This window comes from Pygocentrus nattereri, chromosome 12 (assembly GCF_015220715.1).
Source record: "Pygocentrus nattereri isolate fPygNat1 chromosome 12, fPygNat1.pri, whole genome shotgun sequence".
NCBI classification, from domain to species: domain Eukaryota; kingdom Metazoa; phylum Chordata; class Actinopteri; order Characiformes; family Serrasalmidae; genus Pygocentrus; species Pygocentrus nattereri.
This window is the reverse complement of record NC_051222.1, coordinates 5,920,024-5,945,984: the sequence shown is the minus strand read 5'-3', so window position 1 is coordinate 5,945,984 and position 25,961 is coordinate 5,920,024. Positions and strand designations below refer to the sequence as shown.

Here is a 25,961-nt window from a genome sequence, read left to right as displayed (position 1 = left end):
GGAGGTCACTGAGGTAGTTGGTAAGCTCCTCAGTGGTAAGGCACCGGGGGTGGATGAGATTCATCCAGAAATGCTTAAGGCTCTGGATATTGTGGGGCTGTCATGGCTAACACGCCTTTGCAATATTGCATGGACCTCGGGAACAGTACCCTTGGACTGGCAGACTGGGGTGGTGGTCCCTATTTTTAAAAAGGGGGACCGGAAGGTGTGTGCCAATTATCGGGGTATCACACTGCTCAGCCTCCCTAGGAAAGTCTATGCAAAGGTGCTGGAAAGGAGACTCCGACCGATAGTTAAACCTCAGATTGAGGAGGAACAATGTGGATTCCGTCCCGGCCATGGAACAATGGATCAGCTTTTCACCCTATCACAGATTGTTGAGGGGGCATGGGAGTTTGCCAACCCAGTCTACATGTGTTTTGTGGACTTATGAGAAGGCTTATGACCGTGTTCCTCGAGATATCTTGTGGGATGTCCTCCAGGAGTATGGGGTGCCAGGGCTACTACTCCGGGCTATCCAATCTCTGTACTCCCGGAGTGAGAGCTGTGTCCGTATACTCGGCATTTAGTCAGACTCTTTCAGGGTTAGCGTTGGACTGCGCCAGGGTTGTGCTCTGTCTCCACTCTTGTTCGTGATATTCATGGACAGAGTGTCAGGGCGTAGCTGGGGTCAGGAGGGCATTATGTGTGGAGGTCGGAGGGTGGCGTCTCTGCTATTTGCAGATGATGTTGTTCTTTTGGCGGAATCACATGGATGCCTCCAACGCTCGTTGGAGCGGTTTGCAGCTGAGTGTGAAGCGGTTGGTATGCGGATCAGCACCTCCAAGTCTGAGTCCATGGTCTTGGCCCGGAAAATGATGGCATGCCCACTCCAGGTAAGGGGAAAGGACCTGCCCCAGGTGGAGGAGTTTAAGTATCTTGGGGTCTTGTTCATGAGTCATGGGAAGAGGGATCGTGAGATCGGCCGTAGGCTGGGACAGGCGGTAGCAGTAATGCGATCACTGTACTGGACTGGTGGTGAAGAGGGAGTTGAGCCAAAAGGCGAAGCTCTCTGTTTACCGGTCGATCTACATCCCAACCCTCACCTATGGTCATGAGCTGTGGGTAATGACCGAAAGTACGAGATTGCAAATACAAGTGGCGGAAATGAGCTTTCTTCATCGGGTGGTGGGCTACACGCTCTGTGATAGAGTGAGGAGCTTGGTCATCCGGAAGGAGCTCAGAGTAGAGCCGCTACTCCTCCGCATTGAGAGGAGCCAGCTGAGGTGGTTCGGGCATCTGATCCGGATGCCCCTTGGATGCCTCCCGGTGGGGGTGTTCCAGGCACGGCCTACCGGGACAAGACCCCGGGGTCGCCCTAGGACCCGCTGGAGGGATTATGTCTCCAAGTTGGCTTGGGAGCGGCTTGGAGTCCTCGGGAATGAGCTGGAGGAAGTTGCGGGGGACAGGGTCATCTGGGATTCTCTGCTCTCCCAACTGCTACCGCGACCCTGTTTGGACTAGCGGGCAAAAATGATGATGACGATGATATGCTGGTGTGCCTGTCATACCAGAATGTAACTGCTGTGCCATTTAAGGTGGAACAGGAGAAGGTGAATGAGAAGCGACTTCAGCTTTGTGACTTTTTAGTATTTGACACTAGATTAACATATCAGGAAACCAGCTAGAGTGATTATAAATGCAGAGAGGTCCATTCATCTCAGATGAATTCATTCATCATTCATCTCCAGATTATAGATGCTCATATTAAATCTCGTTTGCTTTTTTTTGTTGAGTCTGGGTTCCTCTCAAGGTTTCGTCCTCTTGCACTTAAGGAGTTTTTCCTTGCCACTGTTGCCACTGGTGATGCTCATGGGGTTTCGGACCCAGACTTTTCTGTAAAGCTACTTTGTGACAACACCTGTTGTAAATAGTGTGATATAAATAAATTTTGACTTGACTTGTGAGAATGGGCATTCTTAACCATGGTTTTCTTGTAGTCATATCCTGATTTGTGGAACTCAACAAAATTTTGTTGCACTTCCTTGCTGTGTTCTTCGGTCTTTCTCATAACGATGGATGACTGAGGAAATTTGGCCTGTGTTTCATCTCATACACATTCCCTAGTGACACAGGAAGTCATGGCTGACCATTTATGTGCTCTGAATTGCTCAGGCTTTATAACAAAAATTCTGAAACTAAATATACTTCACTTAGATTTTACTCAAGAATTTCTAGCAGTGCCAACAATTGCACTGCACAGAGGTATGAGAAAAATATTCATTTTATGACAAGGTTTAGTTTTTTCTTCCAAACCTTACACTTTAAATAAAGGTTAGATTTTTCTTCATTTTGAATGAAAGATCAAAAGGATAAGCCATTAAGAACGTCTTTTATAGCCCATTCTTTCTTATGGCTACATGTGCAACCTCATATTTAACATTTAAGTTCAATTCAATTCAACTTTATATAATACAGTGTAGTACAATATAACGAAACACTATCGGGCTAATTCTCCAGTGCAGTGATAAAAGATAAATAGCAAACAGTGCAAAGACAAGACAGTAAAAGATAAGACAATATGTGCATAGGCAAAGGTTATAACAGGTATATTGGACATATAGACAGTATGTTTATAATCAGTCATTCAAGTGTATCAGATATATAGACAGAAATGTGCATACAGTGAATTGCAGTACAGTACAGTAAATGCAGAATTACTAGTGGTGCAAAAAGAGATGTAAACAGTGATCTGTATATAAAGTGTACAGTGCAGGTAGAGAGTACGGCATGGAGCGAGGAGGCGGACGCATACTCTGAGATAACCGGCTTTTATTAGGAGCAAATCCAGGGTGATAGTCACAATGGTCAGGACAAGGAGGGACAGACATGACAAAATTAAAACAGGATCAACAAAAAAGACAGTAAGTAAACACAAGCACATGGACAAGACAAAGGTAAACAAAAGCACATGAGGAGACTGGGAGGGGCTGATCGTGACAGAGAGTAGCAGCATAATGTTCAGGTAACATCTTAAATAAACATTTACAGTATAAATATATAAATATTTCTCTCAGTACTGTATGTGCTTCGTGATTATGTAACATTTACTGTCGACAAGGCATTATTACGGTCATCTCTTTCTGAACCCTCAACAGTGCTCATTGTCATCTGATCATTTGTTTTGAAAATCAACTTGCATTGTTTGATGGGAACTCATGCAAATTGCTTTACAAGTCCTCTTTACTGGAACTGAAATCATGCGTGCCAATAACAAAGCAAACGGAGACCATGACGGTAACTCTGCAGGACTGAGGACCACAGAGGTGGAGCATATCATGAGTGAAATATAAAGAGTTGAGACACTTGGTATGAATGTAATGTGAGGAGAAGAGGAGCAGAAACACATCACGGGAGAGAACAGATGACATTCACTTTTCTACCAGGGCGATATTTGGAAACACAGAAGACTGCATTCATTTTCACGGTGTGAGTATGAATATTTACAACTGCTCTATTGTTTATGATCGTCATTACGTGTCATTGTGAATATCATATGAAATGGTACTAAACTATGATCTAAACAGCTGTGAAATAGTTTCTCTCAGAAATGGATCTAAAATGGATTACAGTCATCGTGATTTTCTCAGGTCAGTGTGCCCCTCACCTTTTTGAAGAGTTCCATGGTGCTAAACTAGACTCCGACTAATTTTAATACATTTTTGTTTGTTTTCACAGCTGTCTGTGGGGAATCTTCATATGTCCCTTACCGTTATACCTTTGTGAAGGAGGAGAAAAGCTGGACTGAAGCTCAGAGCTACTGCAGACAGAGCAATACACACCTGGCCACCATCAACAACATGGAGGAGATGAAGGACCTGAGTGCTACTCTGCAAAGCACAGCAAGGCCAATCCAAAGACCAGTTTGGATCGGTCTAGAAAAATGGAACACTGGAAAATGGCAGTGGTCTCTAGCAGAGGGAGATTTCCACAGTGAGGGAGACGCTTACCGAAACTGGAGCCCAGGAGAACCAAACAGTAAAGGAGGGAAGGAGTTCTGTGTTGTAATGTATAAAACTGATGGAACCTGGCTTGATGATTACTGTAATACACCGCGCAGATTTATGTGTTATGACGGTGAGTACATAGAGATACATGTTAATGAGTGACATCACCTTATAAACTGGGTCTCAAACACACTGAACTCTAACTGGCTGATAGACGTGAATCATTTTCATCTTTCTGTCTTTGTGGAAAATGTTATTTTGTGAATTATGAAGGTAGAAATTTACATGATGTGCATCATATAACCAAGTTTTAATAAGGTCGTTTTTATGTGTCTTAGAAAAGAAGACTAACACTGAAAGATACGTATTGATTTATATTGAGATGACCTGGCGTGGTGCTCAGAGCTACTGCAGAAATTATTACACAGATCTGGCCAGTGTGAGGAACCAGACTGAGAACCAGCAGATCAAGACAGCAGCACAAGCATCTCATGATTATTATTTATGGATTGGCCTATTCAGTGACTCCTGGAAGTGGTCAGATCAGAGCACCTCCTCATTCAGATACTGGGCACCTAAGGAGCCAGATAATTATGATGGAAATGAGAACTGTGCTGCTGTATCTGTGACTACGCCAGATACAGCGGGTGGCTGGTATGATGCGGCCTGTGAGATTGAGCTCCCATTTGTCTGCCGTGAGAGTATGTCATGTCTCCTTTATTCAAAAACGTATCCATTTATTGACTAATTAGTGGGTTTCCTTTTTAAAGGATTTGTGTTGTGGAGTTCATCTCGGAATGCTTTTTGTTATACTGCTTGTTCTTAGGAAAAGACTTTTGTTTTTATACAGATCAGCTGATCTTGATCAAGCAGAATCTGACCTGGAGTGAAGCTCAGAGATACTGCAAAGATAATCATGTGGATCTGGTCTCAGTTCACTATGAGGAGATCCAGCTCTGGGTGAAGGAGGTGGCACAGAACGCCTCCACTGAACATGTGTGGCTGGGTCTGCGTCACACCTGCACCCTCAGCTTCTGGTACTGGGTGAGTGGCTTTTCCATCTGCTACCAGAACTGGGCTCCAGTTAACAGTACAGGAGGAGAAGACTGCAGCCCCGTAGAGAGAACTGGAGCGGTGCAGGCTAGAGGAGGTCAGCAGTGGGTCAGCCTGCCTGAGGACCAGGAACTCAACTTCATCTGCCTCACCTATGAAGGTTAGTTACTGTATTTGAGTGCTACTGGAATATGTAATATTCCACATTATTACACATTTGTAAACCTCTTTTTTGTCTTCTCTTCCTGAAATGAAGACTAGAAACCAGATGTTCTCCTCTCCCATACCCAGCATCAGCGCATCTACAATTTTATTGTTTTTGTGCTTTCCTACATAATACAGGGTGACATAGGTTTGTAAGCATATATACATATTATAGTCCGCTGTCTTTGGTGCGCAGATTTAATCTTTCTCATATAGTTTTCCATTTGAGTTACTATGTATCATCTTAAAGGTTAAAGTTTATATGAAATTAAGAAGTTCATCAGCAAAGCTTTTTTAGTTTTCAGTGTTTGTTTGTTTCATGTGGTTTTATCTGTTTTTCACTATTTTATTTAAACTATAAACAGTTAAACTAATAGTCGGGTCAACATCTAATTACAAGGTAACCCATTACACTGCTTTTCCTGATTTAACTCAACTTGAGGACACTGTAGATTTCACTCAACTAAAACTTCTTAGTTTAGTCAAAATTGTTTGTGTTTGTGATCCCAAAGCAGTGAACACCTGGAAGCACAAGCGGTGATGGGGGGATTGTGCGATAGAAAAAGTCGTAACCAGTGAGGAAAACTAGTAAAAACAAGTTCTTGACTGGCTTTTTGATCATTTTGTCCTCAAGTTGAGAACTCGAGAAAAAGTGTTTCAGTTACCTTACATGTGCCGGGTGAGCTGAATTTAAATTCCTTTAGTGGGATTTTTTGATGCATACATTATTTTTCATGAGCCTGTATTTCTAATCATGTTCGGTCTATACCTGTTAAGTCATAGCATTTGATTTTGGAAGAGTAGTCCTAATGAAGTTCAGTTGTGTCTCATTACTGCTTAAAATTTCAATAAATATGAAAAAATCCAGTCTGTCTGATTTATTTTTTGTCTTTTTGTCTGTTATATATTATGAGTCCACTGCTGTAACTAGGATCTAATGAGACTGCATGGTAGCTAAATAAATGTTAATACTATCAAAGCATGCCACCCCACCCACTAGCATCTAACTTTAACCATGACGTTTAGAGTAACCACTTCATAATTATTAGAACCCTTGGGTTACTAGCTCATTTTTTATGCAATAAAACCACATACCTCACACCTATTTGCACACTTTGGAATTGTTTTAAGAAACTGTAACTGGCGCCTGTAATTAGGGCAACAATCAATCTCAAAACGTAGCTATTCTTTTGCTCTGGTTTTTGAGTTGAAAATTGTGTTTCATTGAAAAGGTGTGCAATGGGCTTCGACCCATTTTCTCTTGTTTGATGGGTGTGTCAGAGGTGTTACCCAATGAGCAGTGATGTATAAATGAACTGGGAGAGCTGCAGGTTGGTGTATGCAACAGTTAAGGACATTAAAACACGTTTGCTGTGACATCGTCTTTAAACCCGTTTCATTAGGTTCAGAAAAATCTTCAAAACAGACGGAAAGAAAGGCCTTCTCAGCTGCCGTAGGTTCAACAGTTGAGTGACCCAACAGAGAGATCAACGCACCATCATTTCCATTTAAATAAACATATTGCTACGTTTTGTCAGGGTGAATTCAACCCAGTTGACATATTGACTTCCATCTCTGGGAAGACTCCATGTGGACTCTCCTTGGACCCATCCATTCATCATCTAAGACTCATTACTCCCTCTTATAGACCTCTTTATTTGGTTCATTTATTTGTGAAGTCTCCATGAATTCTGAGCCTGTGTTTTAACTCTCGTCTTGTCTTTCTGGCTTTTGAATATAGGTTTGCCTCTGATATTGCTTACCTGTGTTTTGACCCCTTCTTCTACTGAAATTATGGACTTTGAGTGTTTAAGCTTTAGCTGCTTTAGTTACATCTCCAACAGGAAACTTTTCCTCAAAAGTGGAATAGTTTTTGTAAAATGTATCTCAGCGTTTGATTTTTTTACAAGGCTTCTTATTCACCAGCTTCTTGTTTGTATTTTCCTGTTCCACCTTGTATGTGACTTAAGACACCAGAATGTAACAGCTGTGCCATTTAAGGTGGAAGACAAAATTCAAAGAAGAAGCTGGCAAATGAGAAGCCGCTTAAAATACCAAATGCTGAGAAACTTTTTACAAAAAAGTCTAATTTTGATGAAAAGTTCCCTGCTGGAGATGCGAGAAAAGGGGCTATAGCTGAGCTAAAGCTTAAAGCAGAGCAAAGTAGGTCTGTCTTATTATGTTTATGACTTCAGCTTTGTGACGTTTTTGTGTTCGACATCTTCTCGTTGCAGTTTAAAGGTATCAGGAAACCAGCTTAAAAACCCAAATTAGTCGTTTCGTCTCCAAATTGTCAGCGTTCATCCTAAATCCTCGTTGGTCTTTTTGTTAGCTTCTAGCCAGGGGAGATTGTTGTCACTGCTATGGAAACCAGCAGTCTGTGTGTCGATCTTCAGGGTTAAAAGGTGAATAAGCCGTTATAGGCTACATTAACTCCAGCGTTTGAGACCTATTATTGTTAAAACTGTGTTGAATGATCAGCAGAGCTTTATTTTACTGCAAAGAAGGGTTATTTGACTTTTACCTAAAACCCTAATTCTGCTGTGGAGCTGCAACAGGGCAGTAAAAGAGCTGCATGCTGCTGACCCCTGTTCTAGAAGGTCTGAAAAACAAACATTCCATTCATTTGTTTTGTAAATCAACCTGCCTAATTCATACACAACTCAGAAAATCTTTACACCAGCTCTTGACTGGAACTGTCCATAAAACAGCTAACAGAAAAACCACAAACACTGGCATGGTATCTCACTAGGACTGCATGCAGAAGAAGTGGAGCATTTCAAACAAGAGATATTTTTCTACTAGGGCGTTTGTTACCAACGCAAAGGAAGAAGGAACGTTTCCCAGTAGGATTGCATTCATCTTTGTGGTGAGAGTATAAATATCTTCACTTCTTCTGTTTGCTGTGGTCATCATTGCATGCCAGTTTGAAAGTAGCGATGCTCTGGAATGACGTTGAGTACGATCTTAACATCTAGGCGGTGAAAAAGTTTCTCTCAGAAACGGATCTGAAATGGATCGCAGTCGTCTTGCTGTTCTCAGGTCAGTCACTTTGTCTTTGCTTAGTCAAACTAATAGAGGAGAGAACGGCACAACTTAAGCCTGGTTAAGAACAATGTGTCATTTTATTTCAATGCCATAATCCACACATCTCTGCTACATCATTTTATCCCAAAATCTGACATCTATGATCTATGAAGACACAGGAGTACAAACATTACAACTTAGAAGAGTTTGTAATATATGCTAAAAAGTCTGGTACAGCAATGCCAAACCCAGTGAATTCAATATAACTGTGTTGTGAGAACCAGATGATGTTTCCAACCTAAATACATGAAAGTAAATTTGTTAAACTATAATGTATTAAATTATGATTAGAAAACACAGCTTTGAACAGCTGTACACACATAAAATCATCCTATTTTTCATGTAAACGCAAAGAACAATGAATTAATGGCAGAGAAGTTGTGTTTTGGTAGTGACTATTAATGTTCAAAACATTTCCTTCAAAACATTAGAAGTTAACTGGTCACCCTGTGGCCAGGATGGACAGGCATGCAGTCTCACTTCTCGCTCTGAAATGCAGTGGCGTGGTTGAAATAAGGCTCCATTTAAGGATGAAAAGGAAAACGTAGGACGTTTTTATAACAGAAGTTTGTATCTAAAAATTCAAATCATGATGAATCTAAATTGGGAAAGTCGAAGTAAAATTATTTTATTTTATTTTATTTATTTATTTATTTATTTTAGTAAGCATTATTTTCACATGTGTAAATTTAGGAGTTAGGGAAATGATTAATTTCACTTGTAAATCAATACAGAACCATGCAATAAACTGTAAATGGTTTGAATGAGCATAAAGTTTCTTCTGTAATTTTACAAGCGCTCAGTATGAACCTCCTCCAGCTGTACAGACATCATGGTCAAATTTCAGAGATGATCCAGTCATATTGGAAGTTCACCAATGCGGAAATCACATTGTCCACTTGGGACGAATTCTCTCTTATTCACTCATCTTCCGGTGACGGTCAGAATCTCTATGACCCCCTCTTTCAACTGAATTGTGATCAATCTTTTTGAAAATATCTAAAGTCAGAACATGGTTTAAAATGCTGTTTTACTTTGTGGCTGCAAGTTAAACTGATTAAATAGAATGACCGATATAATGCAAAATATATATGTTTGTATGACTTATACACAATTTAGCACTTGACAAACATTTATCAAGTCAAGACAAAGTTTATTTAAGTAGTGCTTTTAACAACAGGTGTCGTCACAAAGCAGCTTTTCAGAAAAAATCTGGGTTCCAGCCTCCATGAGCGTCACCAATGGCAACAGTTGCAAGGACAAACTCCCTAAGAGTAAGAGAAAGAAACCTTGAGAGGAACCAAGACTCAGAAGGTCAACACCGGACAGCAAACAGTGTTAGTATAAAGTATTATAGTACAAAACAGGGAAAAAAGGTGGAGCGATGGCTAAGTAGATAGTTTGAGTTCATGCAGCAGCATCAGCAGCATCAAACTATGATGAAAACAATTGGCTTTTATTGTATTAAAACAGTCCTCAGGAGAATGCTGGAGAAATATCTGTATCAGTTGCTGTCCGTATTCACAGACGCTGCTATGGGAAATCAAGAGCATGTCTAAACGCATCTTCTACTGGAACCTGTTTACCTACATGAAATATCAATGTATTAATGTTATGTTAAATATCCACCTCTTAAACTCATACATGAAATAGCTGTCTGAACACCATGGATGGATGCAGACTGGACTGAAGTGTTTTGAAACCATTGTAATTCTGTTCTTCTGCAGTTCAACACTAATATTAATAGCTTTTGTTTGTTCTTCACAGCTGTCTGTGGTGTATCTGCATATGTTCCTCATCGGTATCACTTTGTGAATGAGAATAAAACCTGGACTGAAGCTCAGAGCTCCTGCAGACAGAACTACACTGATCTGGCCTCCATCAACAACCAATGGAGGAGATGAAGGACCTGAGTGCTACTCTGAAAGAAAAAGCTTGAAGTCTCGTTTGGATTGGTCTAGAAAAAGGGAACACTGGGAAATGGCAGCGGTCTCTGGCAGAGGGAAATTTCTACAGTGAGAGAGACGCCTACCGAAACTGGAGCCTAGGAGAACCAAACAGTATCTGGCTTGGAACCTGGCTTGATGATGATCGTAATACACCACGCAAATGTATGTGTTATGACGGTGAGCACATAGAGATACATGTTAATGAGTGACATCATCACCTTATAAATTGGGTTTATAATAAAATTAATTCTAACTGGCTGATAGACGTGAATCATGTTCATCTTTCTGTCTTTATGACACATTTTATTTTTTGCTTTATGAAGGTAAACAAGAGCGGTGCAGACTAGAGGTCAGCAGTGGGTCAGCACCATAACCTCAACTTCATCTGCACCACCTATGAATGTATTTCAGTGTTACTGGAATATTAATGTAAACACATCTCTAAACCCTTTTTTTGTTTTTCTCTGAAAGACTGAAACCAGATGTTCTCCTCTTCCACACCCAGCATCAGGAGATCTACAATTTTACTGCTTTTTTGTGCTTTCCTACATTTATGGGTAAAACTGAAAGTCAGCTCATCATCTAATTATAGAATAACTGATTTCATTGCTTTTTCTGAGTTAACTCAACTTGAGGAGACTCTACATTTCGCCCATCTCAGTCTTAATCCAGTCAAAAGTTCTCCAAACTCACATCTTTTTAATTCTGTATCTCATTTTGGTAAACAGTATAGAATCTATGCTTCCACTCACTTTCCCCGCCAGCTGGGACTAAACAAGGCAGCTCAGCATTTTCTCCTTGCAGGCTTCCAGTTGTGAATAAGTGTGGGATCCCTGGGTTTAAACTCACAACCTTCTGGTGGAGTTGAATGCTCAGCCCATTGCATCATGTCAAGTCTAATCTTTCACCCCAATATCAGTGATCCCACAACGGTCCATGACTGGAAGCACAAGAGGCAATGGTGGGATTGTGTGATAGAAAGAGTCTCAGCTAGTGATGACAATAAAAAAGTAAAAAAAAAAAAAAAAACAAGCAAACAAACACAAGTTCTCTTAGCTGAAAATTAAGAAAAAGAGCCAAGAGAACTTTAAATCTTTTGTCCCCAAGTGGAGCTAACTCCAGAAAATCAATTGCATCAGTTCCCTTATATTTTGAGCTGATTTCTCATTTTTTTACAGTGGAACTTTCTGATGCTTAATGCATTTGCCACAAGGCTGTTGTTCTTATAATATTCTCTTTACACCTGTCACAACATTTGATTTGAAGTGTATTTGCCTCTTTCCTGCTTTAGGTATAAATAAATGGGATTTCTTTGGTCCATTCAAGCCTGTGAACCTCATCTTTGTCTCCATTTATTCATTCATCCTGCTACATATTATGAAGAGTCCAGTGGTATAACTAAAGTCTACTGAGCCCTATAAAAACCAGTAATACCCTCTACAAATAGTATTTTTAGTAAATAAGAAAAACGACGTATATAACTTACATGTTCATTCAATTGTCATAAACAAGTCGATGCTCTCGCGACCCTGAAGGAGAAGCGGCTTAGAAAATGGATGGATGGATAGAAGTCGATGCTCTCAAGCATACTACTCCACCAAATAGCGTTTAACTAGAATCTAGATGTCTAAAGTAAATAAAAAAGTCAAGAAAGCATTTTTGAGGTCAACTTGCTCGTGATGGGAATTTTTGAAAGATTTTTATTTATTTTTTTAACAAAACCACATGTATCACCATCATTTGCACCATTTGGAATTCTTAGAAAGAAACTGGAACTGATACAGTTTATCAGATGTCTTGTTGCCCCCACCCCGCCCCCCTCTGTGAGTATTGAGCAGTATACTATGCGCTTTATCTATGTCACTGTGAAATGGTACGGTTCCTACCATTTGAAATGGTACGGCTTCCTAGACAATTGTTCCTACTACAGATGGAATAATGGTGACCTCAATGATGTCACCACATCTACTCACATTCCTCACCCCCAGGTGATTAGCGACCAGCAATTTGGGTGACAAAAGTCACAATTGATGGCCATGATGCCAATGCAAATGTAGGGTCATTGCTCCATTTTTATCCATGGTTTTCTTCTATTCTCAATGACAGTTGCCATGATGTCACAACAGTTCCTCTAGAATGGGCTGAACTTCCACGTACCGCTTTTCAAGAGTATTCACGATGCCATCGAGCTGTCTCAAAAGCATAGGAACAATATGTGCTGTCAGATGGTGTCACCACAGCTCTTGAAAGCTTAGAACCATGTTGGAAAATAAATGCTATGAACACAAAGGCAAGCGCAGATCAGAATGTCGGTGTCCGAGGAAGACAAGGCCAAAAGAACATGGCTAGCTAAATATTCATGTTTGCTCCTTCTATTTGGTGTCAAAACATAATAAATGCATAAGAGATACATTCTGATGAACAAAGCCAATGAAGAATGAACACCTGATGGTATTTTTGCCGGCCTACCAAATTGCTACCAATTATAATGCTTCTCAGAGAAAATGCATATTTTTCTGTGCTGTGTGTTCTAGTTTCATTTAAAATCCCTAACATACCTTCCACAAAACAGCAGCGACTTGGCTGCAAGATCTGCCCAGACCAGCGATGCAAGACCATCCTGCTGTCTCTACTACACCAATGCTTTGAGCCATAGCCCATGCAGAGTAGTTAGGTTTCCTGATGGACTGGCGTGGCTGTACTTCAGCTTTGAGAAATGTGAACTGTTTGCAATTTAAGTGACCCTTATTAGTCCCACAACAGGGAAATTTCATCTCCGCATTTATCCCAATGAAGTAAAACACCACATACACACTAGTGAGCACACACATACTAGGGGGCAGTGAGCACACTTGTCCAGAGTGGTGGGCAGCCCTATCCACGGCACTCGTGGAGCAGTTAGGGGGTTAGGTGTCTTGCTCAAGGACACCTCAGTCATGTACTGTCGGCGCTGGGGATCGAACCTGCAACCTTCCGGTCCCAGGGCCAGTTCCCTAACAGTTGTAATACAGAACCCTTCCAATTTTATTGACGTGTAGATAATGATAAGCTTCCATGCTTTTATAATTTTTCAGCTCCTCGTTGTCTACACCTTCAGAAAAAAACAAGGTAGTTGATAATGTCAACATATGTAACATCTGGCCAGAGTTTCACATCATCAACCCAGATTTGGGATGTATTCCATAGATGAGGAACAGGCATATGGTGACACTGTTTACAGTTCTTGTTAAACAATCGTGTCCATGATGCCACCATGACAGAACTGCTACATTCTTGTAACGTATTCTTGATAATGATAAATCTCTTTAGCCTTGAGCTAATCTGTATGCTGTTGGTTGTCAACAACAAATGCATAGTGGAAGTCGTCCCATCCCCATTCCCATTCCCGTTCCAAAGACGTAATGATAAATGTTGCTGTCTAGGAAAACTGTGAATTTGTGCGTGGAGTCCGTATGTTTTACCTGATGTCTAAGCCATCTTTTCTGTCAGTTGTGCCTGCTTTCTGACCTTCTCCTTGTCTCTCTGGATTTTGAACATGGATATGCCTTTGATATTGACTACCATCATTTTGAATCCTGCCTGGACTTTCTGGACTTTGACTGCTGGGCTGCCCTAGATAAAAGGATTTATGCCTGCAACTGACCTCGGTGGCATTTCTTTATGAGGTTCTAGAGGGTCTGGAAAACATTGAAGCAACACTGCTGAGAATTTGTTTTAATGTTGGCTGTCACTCATGCACACTTGATAAAATCTCATTCAAATAGCTTTACGTTTCCTGCACACTGGCTAATTAAATAACCAAATCAGACCCGTGATGGTATCTCACCAGGACTGCGTACAACAGAGGTGGGGCATCAAGACGGAGCTATAGAGAGGTGAGATACTTTGTATGAACATAACGTGAGGAGAACAGGATCAGAAGTACATCACAGGGACTAAGAACTGACTTATTCACTTTTCCTGCAGGGTGTTTGTACCAAATACAGAGGACCACAGAACATTTTCTAGAAGGATAATATTCATCTTTATGGTAAGAGTTTTAATATTTTCCATTATTCTGTTTCTGATTATCATAATTACATTTCAGTGCAGTGATGTTATGAAATGAAATTGGTTCCTAAAGTAAGAACTAAACAGTTCTGAAATATGGTTTCTCTCAGAAATGGATCTAGAATGGATTACAGTCGTCTTGCTGTTCTCAGGTCAGTGGGCACTTTGTCTGTACTAAAGGCTTTACTTAGTCCAACTAATAGGAGACAGTGGGGCACAACTTAACAGTATTTGAGAAAAATTTTGTCATTTTGTATATATATATATATATATATATATATATATATATATATATATATGTGTGTGTGTGTATTAATGAAAGAGTGTCAAACACAGTTTGTTTGTTTTTGATCATATATGTATTTTATTTGCATCATTGTTGTAGTGAATAGTTGAATAATCTGTAAATGAAATGAATATATCCAAGACCAGACAAGACAAAATCTCAGACTGGCTGTTATTCATTGGCAGGAGTTAAAAGAGATAAAAGATGCAAGATACTCTCAAAGCTAAAAGAAAAAAAAACAATGAAATCTGACAGCACAGTGAATATCCCTGCCAATGTTACTAATGAAAGATTCCACCGAAGGCAGTAACCTCAATCGGTCTTACCCCTGTGTCGTGGAGTTTTTAGGGATGCCAAAAGTTATCTAACCTCAGTCCCATTTCAGGCCATCATGCAAAGAAATAAATTAATCTCATGCCTAAAAGTTTGGTCAGTCTTTGTCAAACTCATACCAAATGAGCCTAGAAAGTTTGCAACATCCAGTACAGAAGAATCTGTTACATTACTCTACCTTGTAAGTCGACATGGCTCTTTTGCTTCTGATGTCATCTTTTCATGTGTTGAGCTGAATTTTGTCTTGTCTGCAGACTGCAGGCGTATGGATGCTACAGAATGCACCAACAACTTCAGTTATTTCAGAGAAGCATCTGTTTGTCTGCATGACACCCATGTATGTGAATGGGAGTCAGATTCTGTATTGCCCATTTCATCAACACACACGTGTATATTAGGGGGTCTCACAGTATGATACAGTGTGATTTGTACATTAAAAAATCCCACTTTTAGCCTACAGTAGTTTGTGCCTTGTTCTTGACTACATGGAACAGCTTTCTGGAAACCATCCTCAACCTGTTTATTTATGTTGTGTGTGTACATTGCGTATGAGAGAGGTTTCTGTGTTGTGTTTCTGGCGTGATCTGAATGCACTGAAGACTGCACAGAACCATTTTAAAACCATTGTATTTCTATTCTTCTGCAGTTTAACACTAATTATAACAAATTTTGTTTGTTCTTCACAGCTGTCTGTGGTGTTTCTGCATACGTTCCTCACCAGTATCACTTTGTGAATGAGAGTAAAACCTGGACTGAAGCTCAGAGCTACTGCAGACAGAACTACGCTGATCTGGTCTCCATCAACAACATGGAGGAGATGAAGAAGCTGAATGCTACTCTGAAAGACACACCTAGAAGTCTCGTTTGGATCGGTCTAGAAAAAGGGAACACTCGGAAATGGCAGTGGTCTCTAGCAGAAGGAAATGTCCCCAGTGAGAGAGACGCTTACCGAAACTGGAGCCTAGGAGAACCAAACAATAGTGGAGGGAAGGAGTTCTGTGTCGCAATGAAGAAAACTGTTGGAACCTGGCTTGATGATGACTGTAATACACTGCGCAAATTTATGTGTTATGATGGTGAGCAAATATAGACGTGTTGAAGTGTGAAACACTGAACTCTAACTGGCTGATAGACGTGAATCATGTTCATCTTTCTGTCTTTGTGGAAAATGTTATTTTGTGAATTATGAAGGTAGAAATTTACATGATGTGCATCATATAACCAAGTTTTAATAAGGTCATTTTTATGTGTCTTAGAAAAGAAGACAAACACTGAAAGATACAGATTGATTTATACTGAGATGACCTGGCGTGGTGCTCAGAGCTACTGCAGAAATCATTACACAGATCTGGCCAGTGTGAGGAACCAGACTGAGAACCAGCAGATCAAGACAGCAGCACAAGCACCTCAGGATTATTATTTATGGATTGGCCTATTCAATGACTCCTGGAAGTGGTCAGATCAGAGCACCTCCTCATTCAGATACTGGGCACCTAAGCAGCCAAATAATTATGATGGAAAGGAGAACTGTACTGCTGTATCTGTGACTACGCCAGGTACAGTGGGTGGCTGGTATGATGTGAACTGTGAAGTAAAGATCCCATTCATCTGCCTTGAGAGTGAGCTACACTTCACTTCTCCAATAATATGTTTATTTACTGCTTATGCAGAACAAATTTGTTTTTGTTGTTGTTTAATTATTGCTGTTGTTATAGTTTATATTTGAGAAGACACTGAAATCTCAACAGTCTTGTCATTTTTTCCTTTTGTGTCCAGATAAGCTGATCTTGATCAAGCAGAATCTGACCTGGAGTGAAGCTCTGAGATACTGCAGGGTGAAGCATGTGGATCTGGTCTCAGTTCACTCTGAGGAGATCCAGCTCTGGGTGAAGGAGGTGGCACAGAACGCCTCCACTGAACATGTGTGGCTGGGTCTGCGTCACACCTGCACCCTCAGCTTCTGGTTCTGGGTGAGTGGAGAGTCTATCTGCTACCAGAACTGGGCTCCAGGTAACGGGACAGGAGAAGAAGACTGCAGCCCTGTAGAGAGAACCGGAGCGGTGCAGGCTAGAGGAGGTCAGCGGTGGGTCAGCCTGCCTGAAACCCAGAAACTCAACTTCATCTGCCTCACCTATGAAGGTTAGTTACTGTTACTATTGTTACTGTTATTAAGTGTTACTGGAATATTGATATGGATTGCATGAAAGATTGAATGTTTTTGTTTTTCTCTTCTGAAGACTGAAACCAGGTTTGCTTCCTCTTCTTCAAAGAACATCCAAGGTTCTACAGTTTTCACTCTATTGTTTGTGCTTTCCTACATAATGCAAGGTAAAATTAGTCTTTCAGCATGAAATATAATTACATGTTAAATATAGTTTGGTGTGTTTGGTTTGCAGGATTTTCCGTTCTCACTTACTTTTTTCTTCAACTTAGTTACAATGTACCATTTTAAATATTTTGCATTGTTAACCTAAACTTATAGTGCTAAGAATGTGATTCAAGCCTAAAGTTGATTAATCATTTGTAATTTTTAATTGCACTATATTTCTTATTTAGTTTTATTTGTTTGTTATTGTTTTTTTTTTTCTTTTGTATGCATTATATACATTTTCATAGGCATAAATTTCACCATAAAGCTCAAATTATATTCAAGATTGTGTTTCATACCGGTTATCATTTTAGTAATGTGTAATCATTAGGCATTCAATTCTGGAAGCTACATTATTCCTCTCAATTTAAATAAAGATGAAAAATGAATTTCAGTGCAAGAGTTTTGGTCTTCATTCATCCAGTCAGCTGTGTATTATGAAGAGTGCAGTGATGTAACTAGGATCTAATGAGCCCCAGTGCAATAATAATAAAAATAAATAAATAAATAATAATAGTTGATACAAAACTTACTTTCACAGAATGACCATGTACCTAATTCGCTTGTTTATTTACAATTATGTTGCAAACAATTTCGAGCTTTCACAGAATTACACTGCATCCCACTAGTGTCTATAAATAAAATTGATACCTAAGTTTTAAGATATTGATTTTAGTCCTGCAACGGGGAAATTTCACCCCCATTTTTAACCCATTCATGTAGTGAAACACCACATACGCACTAGTGAATGCACACACACTAGGGGGCAGTGAGCACTCTTGCCCAGAGGGGTGGGCAGCCCTGTCCGCAGCGCCCAGGGAGCAGTTGAGGGTTGAGGGGATCAAACTGGTGACCTTCCGATTATAAGGCTGGTTCTCTGAACTCCAACCCAAGTAACTTTAATTTAAGGAACCTAAAACCTTAAATAAAAGAAGACAAACACATGGGATGCAGATCTGCAAAAGCACCCAGCAATTCAGGGCTCCAGAGATCCATACCTTCGACGGGTTTCCTCCTTGGGATGCAGTATCAGTATGCAGATGGAGGTTAAGGCAGAAGTCAAGACATTTAGGCATCTGTTTATTGTTGATGGACATGTATGAAAAAGGTTTAAGAGCTCTGTTTGCTACGACTGCTCGGCTGGATAAACAGCTTTGAGACCAATCAGGAGACCATAAAATTACTGAAATGAAAACAATGATCTGATCGTATATCACTAGATTGCACAAGACAGGAATAATAAGCTCATAGCTATTATCCAAGAAGAACACCGAAACGAAAACAAAAATCATTTTGACCACTGCGAAGTGTGGTGGTGGTTGTTTTTCACATTTTAAGGCTATCCTGTAACTCTAATTAAAGTTGACCTATCGTGCCATCCACAGTCCAAAAATATTCTGTTGCAGAAAGTGACCTTATCTCAGCTTTTTTTGCAAACAATGCCATGGTAACACTGTTGTCGCTACAGGCCTGAGTACATAAAGAAATGCAGGCCCTTGTGAATGGTTTGAAATGAATGTGGTTTAAGGAATCTAAAGCATTTATTCAATAAACTAACTCCTTAAAAGCATAACTGACCCATAAATGTCCCTTTTTTTACCCCCACCTCCACTCCTAATGGTCATCCACAGCTTCCTTTTCCACATTTCCTTTTTCCTTTTCCTACGTTCCCTTGCTCATTCATCAACATGGGGAAGATGAGAGAATTCACTAATGGAATGAGATATATATGTATATGTCACGCTTGCTTGTTCTCAATCGGACTCTCCTTATGTTATGGACTCCACTCCCCAGAAGCCTTCCATCTGTCATGTGACTCCATCAGCCAATCACAAGCCAGCCAGCAGATCCCAATCACCTGAATATTGATCACCATCACCTGTGTGTCCACATATAAAAGCCTCTCAGATTTGTCTTTTTGGTTTAGTCTACCTGTGTGTTTGCTTATGGTGATGACCCTTGCTTGGTTATTTGACATTTGACATACTGTGTCCACTCAATCTGGATGCTGACCTGGTCTGGTGTTAACCCTGTTGCTTCAGTTCATTCTCCTTTTAATAAACCTCACGGTTTATCTTTTGCACACCAGTGTTTAATTCATCAACCCAGCATTACAGCCTGAAAAAGTCTCGTTTAGAACAGCTGGAACTGTCGTGGATTTTCCTGAAAGAGGATGCATGTTTTGCTTGTTAAAATGTGTCCATGGATCATGGTTGGAGACTGGCAGAAGATACCATTAGATACAATTAAATGCCACTTCCTTACCAACAAACTATTTAGAAGGCCTATCACAAGAAAGCCTTTTCTTTTTTCTAACCATGAACAAAACACTTAGAGTAGCTTTTCTGGAGAGTCAGATCATGTGAGATAAAAAAATACAGTATTTTTTTGGCAATAAACATCCAAGTTGGGTTTGGCATTACAAGAAGAATGTTGTGGGATTGAATTTGCACAAAAAGCCTAGGATCCTTGTTAAAATATCTAGCATCATGGATAACTGGGACCAATTAAATTAGACACACGAATTCGTTATCACTGCCACCTTTGTTGAATATAAACATTCCCTTTCCAACAATACAAATTAGGCTAAAAAACAGCACAATATGCCACAATGAAGAAATGAAGTGATCGTTTCAAACTGTTTTGGGCTTCCTCTTGTTCTTGTTGTCTTAAAATACAAATTAAAATACAAAAAAAAAATATAAAACAAATCAGGAAGGGGCAAATCCTTAGTAGGGCACTATATAAAAGGGATTAAGATCTGCAAATGGGCCCAGTAGTCCAGGCCTGTGAAGTATGGTGGTGGATGTCATATTTTGAGGCCATGTTGTAATTCTGATTTAAATTTACCTGCCGTCTGCCTCATCCCAACATTGAAATTCTGTTGGAGGTAGTAAACTTACCTCAGCTTTTTTGCAAATGCTGCCATGATAACACCTTTTTCTCTACTGCCCCGAACATGTAATCATATGCAAAATGAGTACACATGCTGCATTATTATACTGATACATCCATTATCTAAAGGGCAATAGCTCCTAGGCATGTAAACACATGCAAAACATTTACCGTGCACTGGCCATGAAAAATGGATCCTTGTGTATAAAGACAACTTGTTTAATGATGCCTTTGTACGTAATCCCAACATATAGACACACTAACAAAAGAAATGACTCCAAAACAACTGTTATTGACCAGAAAGTCAGTGACCACCTTACATTTATTTAATGTGTAGTCAAAACAGCCATTAATTAAAGACATATTTATCAACAACAACAAAAATGCCCAAAAGCCTCAACGACATGCGGGTCCACCCTTTGACTTTGTTACAAGTCCCATTCTTTTTGCTTTCAGTTTTTCAAATAAATCTGCTGGGACATTTTTTCACATCTCCAGAGTTCAGTTTTAGATGTTTCTTCTATTGCTTCTAATGATCCAACACATACAGTATATGAACCTCAACGTGTACAGTATTTCTGATTTATGCAGTTTAAGGGGGCCCCTGCGGGTCCTAGGCAGCTGCCTGTCTTTGCCTAGTGCAAAGACTTAAGACTTTGGGACGGAAACACCTGTGGATTATTTCGAATCTGAATCAAGAGTGGAGCTTTTCTGCTTTCTCTAAAAGACAGCTTTGAACGCTTTTTATCTGATGGGGAAAGTTTTCTGGTCTTTCTTTGGTTTTATTACCTGCCCGAGCAGCAGGTACGGTATGAGAGCAATGAGAGTCAGACGTTAAAACAGGCAGATTATACTGACAGTGTACAACGCTGACGTGCTGCTGGAAGAAAAGGAAAGCCAACTCTGTTGACGAATTCCCTTCTTTGATCGCTTCCCTTTCCATTGCCATTTTCCTGCTTTCCCACCAGCAGTGAACTGAACAGGGTTTGGCTGGAAGCGGACCAAGACTCCCAGGTTTGCTGGACCGGTTGTGATCATATCCCGTTCAGAAGCTTCATCATCCAGCCTTGAAGTGCACTTTTTGGCTTGATAATATAACTTGACTTTTGTTAACCTTTTGAATGATAGATCAAATGGATAAACAATGAAGAACAGCCTGTTTTGCTCATGTTTACCAGGGGCGCCGGTGTTTGTGGAGGGCACTCTATACGGTGACTTGTTGTTTACTGTTGCAGACTTAGTAGTAACACTTTCAGACCCTTAGAAACCTAAAACTTTGGTCATTTTTGGGTCAGTTACAATTGCAATTATAAAGTATCTACATGTGTCAGTCAAACATACCATATGTTGTTATTTTCAGGAGAGGCTACTCAGGTATGCCATTGTTTGAGATCCAGGTCCAGGGTGGGAATAGAGCTGTAAAGGACCCATTCTGGGTGGACTGGCCCAATTATTGGCCCAAACCTGGCCCAAATATTATTTCTCAGCCTCTAACTTGTCCGACATTGGACGAAGAGCACTGCTGGCTGGATATATTTGGGTGTTGAAAGACTCTGGTGTCTGTAAAACAGTGCCATGACTCACGCCAACCCCACACACACATCATCATGCCACTACCTTGGTGTTGTCACTGCTATGCTGAGAATGGCCCTTCACTCAATTAATATCTGGTCAACTGGTTTCCCTGTCCCAGTTTACTACAAGAAAACTTTATCTTGAAATATAATAATTTAAAAATTAGTTCCTGTTGCAAAATATTTGAAAACCCTAAAATCAATTAGCACTGGCAGGTAAATGAGTGACCTCATTTATCCAAGAACAACAGAACTCGTTTCATACATGCTTTCAGATGACCCTGCATGAACACAACCACTCTGCAACAACAATGCCAAGGCAAGTACAGTAAAACGCCTACAATGGTGCCACTGTCTCAGCCTGCCGTTGGTGTAGGGGGGCGTGTGTGCATTGGACAGAATTAAGGGGGCCAAGACTGATTACAACACAGAGGACTTTCTTAACTTTCTATATACAGCCCCTCTGGCACCACCCAGTGCTTTGGAAAGCACCAGTGGGACAGTGCCGTGGACATTACAGCAGGTTTGCCTGCCACAAAGGACATCGTAGAAGGTCTGTCTGCCTCCACGTATGCCAGTGCAGCCCAGCCTGCACCTGAGAACACTGGTGCCACCCAGTCTGAAGCTGCTTCCAGTGCAGCAACCCTTGACCAGCTGGCCTCTGAGTTCTCTGGCCAGCCAATCTGAGTCCCCTATCCTGTGCTGCCCTTCAAGTTTCCTGCCCTGCCACCCTCTGAAAAGCCAGCTATTCTTGTTGTCTGGCCCACATTTTTGCTTATCTTCATGGCTTTGCCTAATGCTTTGGTGAACACCAGCACTCCAGCACCAGCTTCCCAGTGTCTTGCTCTAGCGCCGGCCTCCCAGTGTCGCGCTCCAGCATCAGCCTCCCACCACAATTCATTTCCTGCTCCATGCCTTTTCATTTTGCAGCTCGGCCAGTTGCCCTGCCTTTCAAATGGCTCTTTCTGTAGCTTATAGCTTTTATTTCAAAGTTTTTTATTTACAACTGTCAAAACATAAGTAAAGCATGCCAACCTTAAGGTCAAACCACTTATTTGAAGGATTGTTTCCCTGTCCACTTAAATATTTTCTTAAGTGATCTTAAAGAAAGTGTTTGTTTGTTTACCCATCTCCAAGCCTCTCCTCGAGGAAGCCCAGTATTATATGTAGTTAACACTAATCTTCCGCGAGCTACGAAAATTTTCGTAAGGGAAACCAGCGACCATGTAGCCCACTCCCCTGCTGTGAAGCGATTAACGCCCATTGTCTTGGTAATGATATGGAGTGCGGTGGAAGTGGAAACCCCCCATGACCACAGAAAACTCCTACAGCTCCCAAAGCACCTAACATGACACAACTTGAAGGTGAACTTCAAGTTACAACCCGAGTGTATATGTTACCGATCCGACAGCGCGACGGAGAATCTGTAGAATCGTGTTTCAAAAGTTATAATTCAAGGGCGCGTAGTAGCGACGGACGGAGCAGTGGCGATTTCTCTAAGACTGCAAGGGAAGCTCAGCTTGCCCTAAAATGTCAAATATGTTCAGTTGTGTTAACATTTCATTCACTACAAATGCGTTAAAAGCTGAGTGTCTTTTCACTTCAACAGGACCGCTCATTCAAACGGGACGTTTTTTTCATTGCTTCGAAACTCGCCGGTCATTGGATAAATGCTACGATTTTGTCCCGCCCCCGAACGCAGAGCGTCTCTGTGGTGAATGGAGCTGTGGGCGGGTCTGGACGCGGAGCTTCTGCAAAATGATTGAAGGATCAGACGAAAGGCTGAATCCTGTTTTGATTGACAGCTATTTTTACCCATTTACGTCAAAAGACAAACTGCAACCCATTTCTTGGCGTTTACTTGGTGAAATTACTTGTGCATTTCCGTTGTTCATTGTGTAAATAAAACACACTCCTAGTATTTCCTTGTTTCAGTTTAACATAATTTCAACATTTCCTTGTACGAGTCTAATTTCGTTTCGTTAGTTTGTTCAGTCAGTCGTTCATACTGTTGGCAAGGTCGAAGTGAACTAGCCAGCAAACAAGGTTCACACACAGAGCTGCTGTCTCAGTCCTCCTCTGTGAATTAACATAATAAAGGGTGATGTATGGTCCTGCTAATTGCTGGCAAGAAGGAGGGGTGATGTCCTGAGGATCTTGAAATCTCAGGAGGGCTAGTGTTAAAAAGCAGCTCCTGGTTTGACCAATCAGTGCTCAGTAAATTGAGCTCATGATGTAATTGATGATATTAACGAGTCTCTGTGGCGGCTGTGAAGGCGTCAAGGAAAAATATGGAACCTAAGAAATTCTTGTTAGTTTTTATAGTTTTTAGGTTTTTTTGAATTATGAATGTGACTGTATTCTAATGTTTATTGTGATAAACTCACTGCTGAGGGAAACTGTTTAAAAATTCGCTTAGATGCCTAAAACTGTTGCACAGTGCTGTATGATTCGTTTGAATGTGGCCATGCTAGAGAGACCATTCTCTGCTGACTTCATGAGATTCCATCTTGCTTTGTTTTATGCAAATGATTACTGCCAACCACAAAGACATGAAGTTGTCTCATTTCCATAAGCCTGTGACTGTTGTTGCACTATGAGATACCACAAGGCTTTCTAGATTGTTATCCATCTTGAAACACCAAAAACATGTGCGCTGCTATCACACATAGTCGGAAATAAAGTTTATTGGGAGAAAATGTGAACACTGCTAGTTTCACCACCTTCTAAAGCTGGTTACTGTTTGCTTTGGGTGCACTAAATTGATGGGTCCTTTCAGTAAACCCCTCATTTTGTATTTAGCTTAGAGTCTGGTCTTATCCTTACAGCTGAGTGAGTGATACAGCGTGCTAAGATAAACAGAATGCTCAGGAGCTTTCAGAAGATTATAGGGCACTTGCAGAGAACTTTCCAAGGCGGTCAATTCACAGTAGAATGAATTCTAAATCAGTGACAGCCAATCCTAAACTTCATGTGAATAAGAGAATGTGATTGACACTTATTATGGCCATTTTACAGCTTTATATTTTGCGCTGCCTGATGTGTCCAGGTGAGAGTATGCTCTGTCCAGCAGGTAGATTACTGCATCATCCACTCCAATGCCATCCCGGTATGCAAACCTCAGAGGGTCAAGAGCTGTTTTGACCAGAGGTCTCAGATGAGCTAGCACCAGCCTTCAAGTGTCCTCATTAAATTGGATGTCAGTGCAACCAGTGGATAATCAAATCAGTGCTGTCGGTTGCCTTTTCTTGGAGACAGGAACCACACAAGATGTTTTCCACATCTTCAGGCTGCAGCTTAGATTGAAGATGTGCTGAAGAATTCCACACAGCTGCTCCGCAGACAGTTTCAGCACCCTGGCTTCAACGCCATCAGGTCCTGCTGCTTTGCTCTGCTTGAGTTTTTTCAGTTCAACCTTCACCTGATTAGCAGTGAATGTAATATCACTGCATGGTCCAGTTGTGGGGAGAGGGTGAGAGGTGTCTATTGCAGTGAGTGGTTGCTGATGGTCACAGGTGTGAATGGCTGTGGTGGAGGAAGGTGAGGCTGTGGATGGCCCATGGTGTAGTTGTATAGGAGTGTTAATCTGCTTAGGAGATGGACACAATGGAGCAGGAGAGGAGCCGTTGTCAAACCGCACAAAGAACTGGTTTAACTCATTCGCCCATTCACGCTTTCCCTCTGCTGGAAAAGGGCTGCACTGGTTGAAGCCAGTGATGTCTTGTAGGCCTCTCCAGATATCACGAGCGTTATTCAGCTCTAGTTTTCCAGCTTGGACTTGTATTCCATACCACTTCTGAGTGTATTTGTATGCAAAAAGATTTGGTCAGTTGGTCTAGCCACACATTTTCTTTCCTCCACAGCTTGTGAAACCACAGTGTTTAGATCAAAACTGCCTTGAAAATATGTGGTTTTGCTACTACATGTTGAAGAAACACATCCAGAAGTACACAAGCTTAATGCATACATGGAAGGTATATTATTAGCATCTATTTACTAAACAAATTCACACAAGCAGCCATCAAGGGCTTTCTGCCTACAAGGAAACTGGTGCTACATGCTGTTATTGTAATCAGCACTGTGTGGATCTGCACTGCAGTTTGTCCTCAAAGCCCTAACTTCCTCTGTCTCATATCACTCCACTGCCTTTGTGCACAGCTGAGGGGGAAGGAAGAT

At 40.9% G+C, this 25,961-nt stretch overlaps 2 protein-coding genes across 3 annotated transcripts; both read left to right on the top strand.

The window, feature by feature from the left end:
* The first annotated feature begins 3,374 nt into the window (after nt 1-3,374).
* On the top strand, nt 3,375-5,441 carry LOC119264724 (C-type mannose receptor 2-like). Of its 2 annotated transcripts, none has more exons than XM_037543428.1 (6): nt 3,375-3,468; nt 3,578-3,629; nt 3,718-4,116; nt 4,325-4,687; nt 4,837-5,199; nt 5,296-5,441. In XM_037543428.1, the coding sequence occupies exons 2-6, from the start codon at nt 3,590-3,592 to the stop codon at nt 5,298-5,300; spliced, it is 1,170 nt and encodes a 389-aa protein (XP_037399325.1). In that variant the 5' UTR covers nt 3,375-3,468; nt 3,578-3,589; the 3' UTR covers nt 5,301-5,441. The 2 variants fall into 2 exon arrangements, with proteins under 2 accessions (XP_037399325.1, XP_037399324.1); XM_037543427.1 differs by having other exon boundaries at nt 3,567-3,629.
* Nucleotides 5,442-9,558: 4,117 nt separating this feature from the next.
* LOC108413070 (macrophage mannose receptor 1-like) lies at nt 9,559-22,472 on the top strand. The gene is made up of 6 exons (XM_037543763.1): nt 9,559-9,604; nt 15,635-16,024; nt 16,205-16,567; nt 16,725-17,087; nt 21,572-21,585; nt 22,263-22,472. The coding sequence occupies exons 1-6, from the start codon at nt 9,559-9,561 to the stop codon at nt 22,470-22,472; spliced, it is 1,386 nt and encodes a 461-aa protein (XP_037399660.1).
* The last annotated feature ends 3,489 nt before the right edge of the window (nt 22,473-25,961 follow it).

Excerpts from the sequence above, each read along its gene's own strand:
- LOC119264724 (XM_037543428.1), top strand. The coding sequence starts at position 3,590 with ATGGATCTAAAATGGATTACAGTCATCGTGATTTTCTCAG. Across the intron at positions 4,117-4,324 it reads CAGATTTATGTGTTATGACG|AAAAGAAGACTAACACTGAA; the intron begins GTGAGTACATAG and ends TATGTGTCTTAG. Across the intron at positions 4,688-4,836 it reads CCCATTTGTCTGCCGTGAGA|ATCAGCTGATCTTGATCAAG; the intron begins GTATGTCATGTC and ends GTTTTTATACAG.
- LOC108413070 (XM_037543763.1), top strand. The coding sequence starts at position 9,559 with ATGAGCGTCACCAATGGCAACAGTTGCAAGGACAAACTCCCTAAGA. Across the intron at positions 16,025-16,204 it reads CAAATTTATGTGTTATGATG|AAAAGAAGACAAACACTGAA; the intron begins GTGAGCAAATAT and ends TATGTGTCTTAG. Across the intron at positions 16,568-16,724 it reads CCCATTCATCTGCCTTGAGA|ATAAGCTGATCTTGATCAAG; the intron begins GTGAGCTACACT and ends TTTTGTGTCCAG.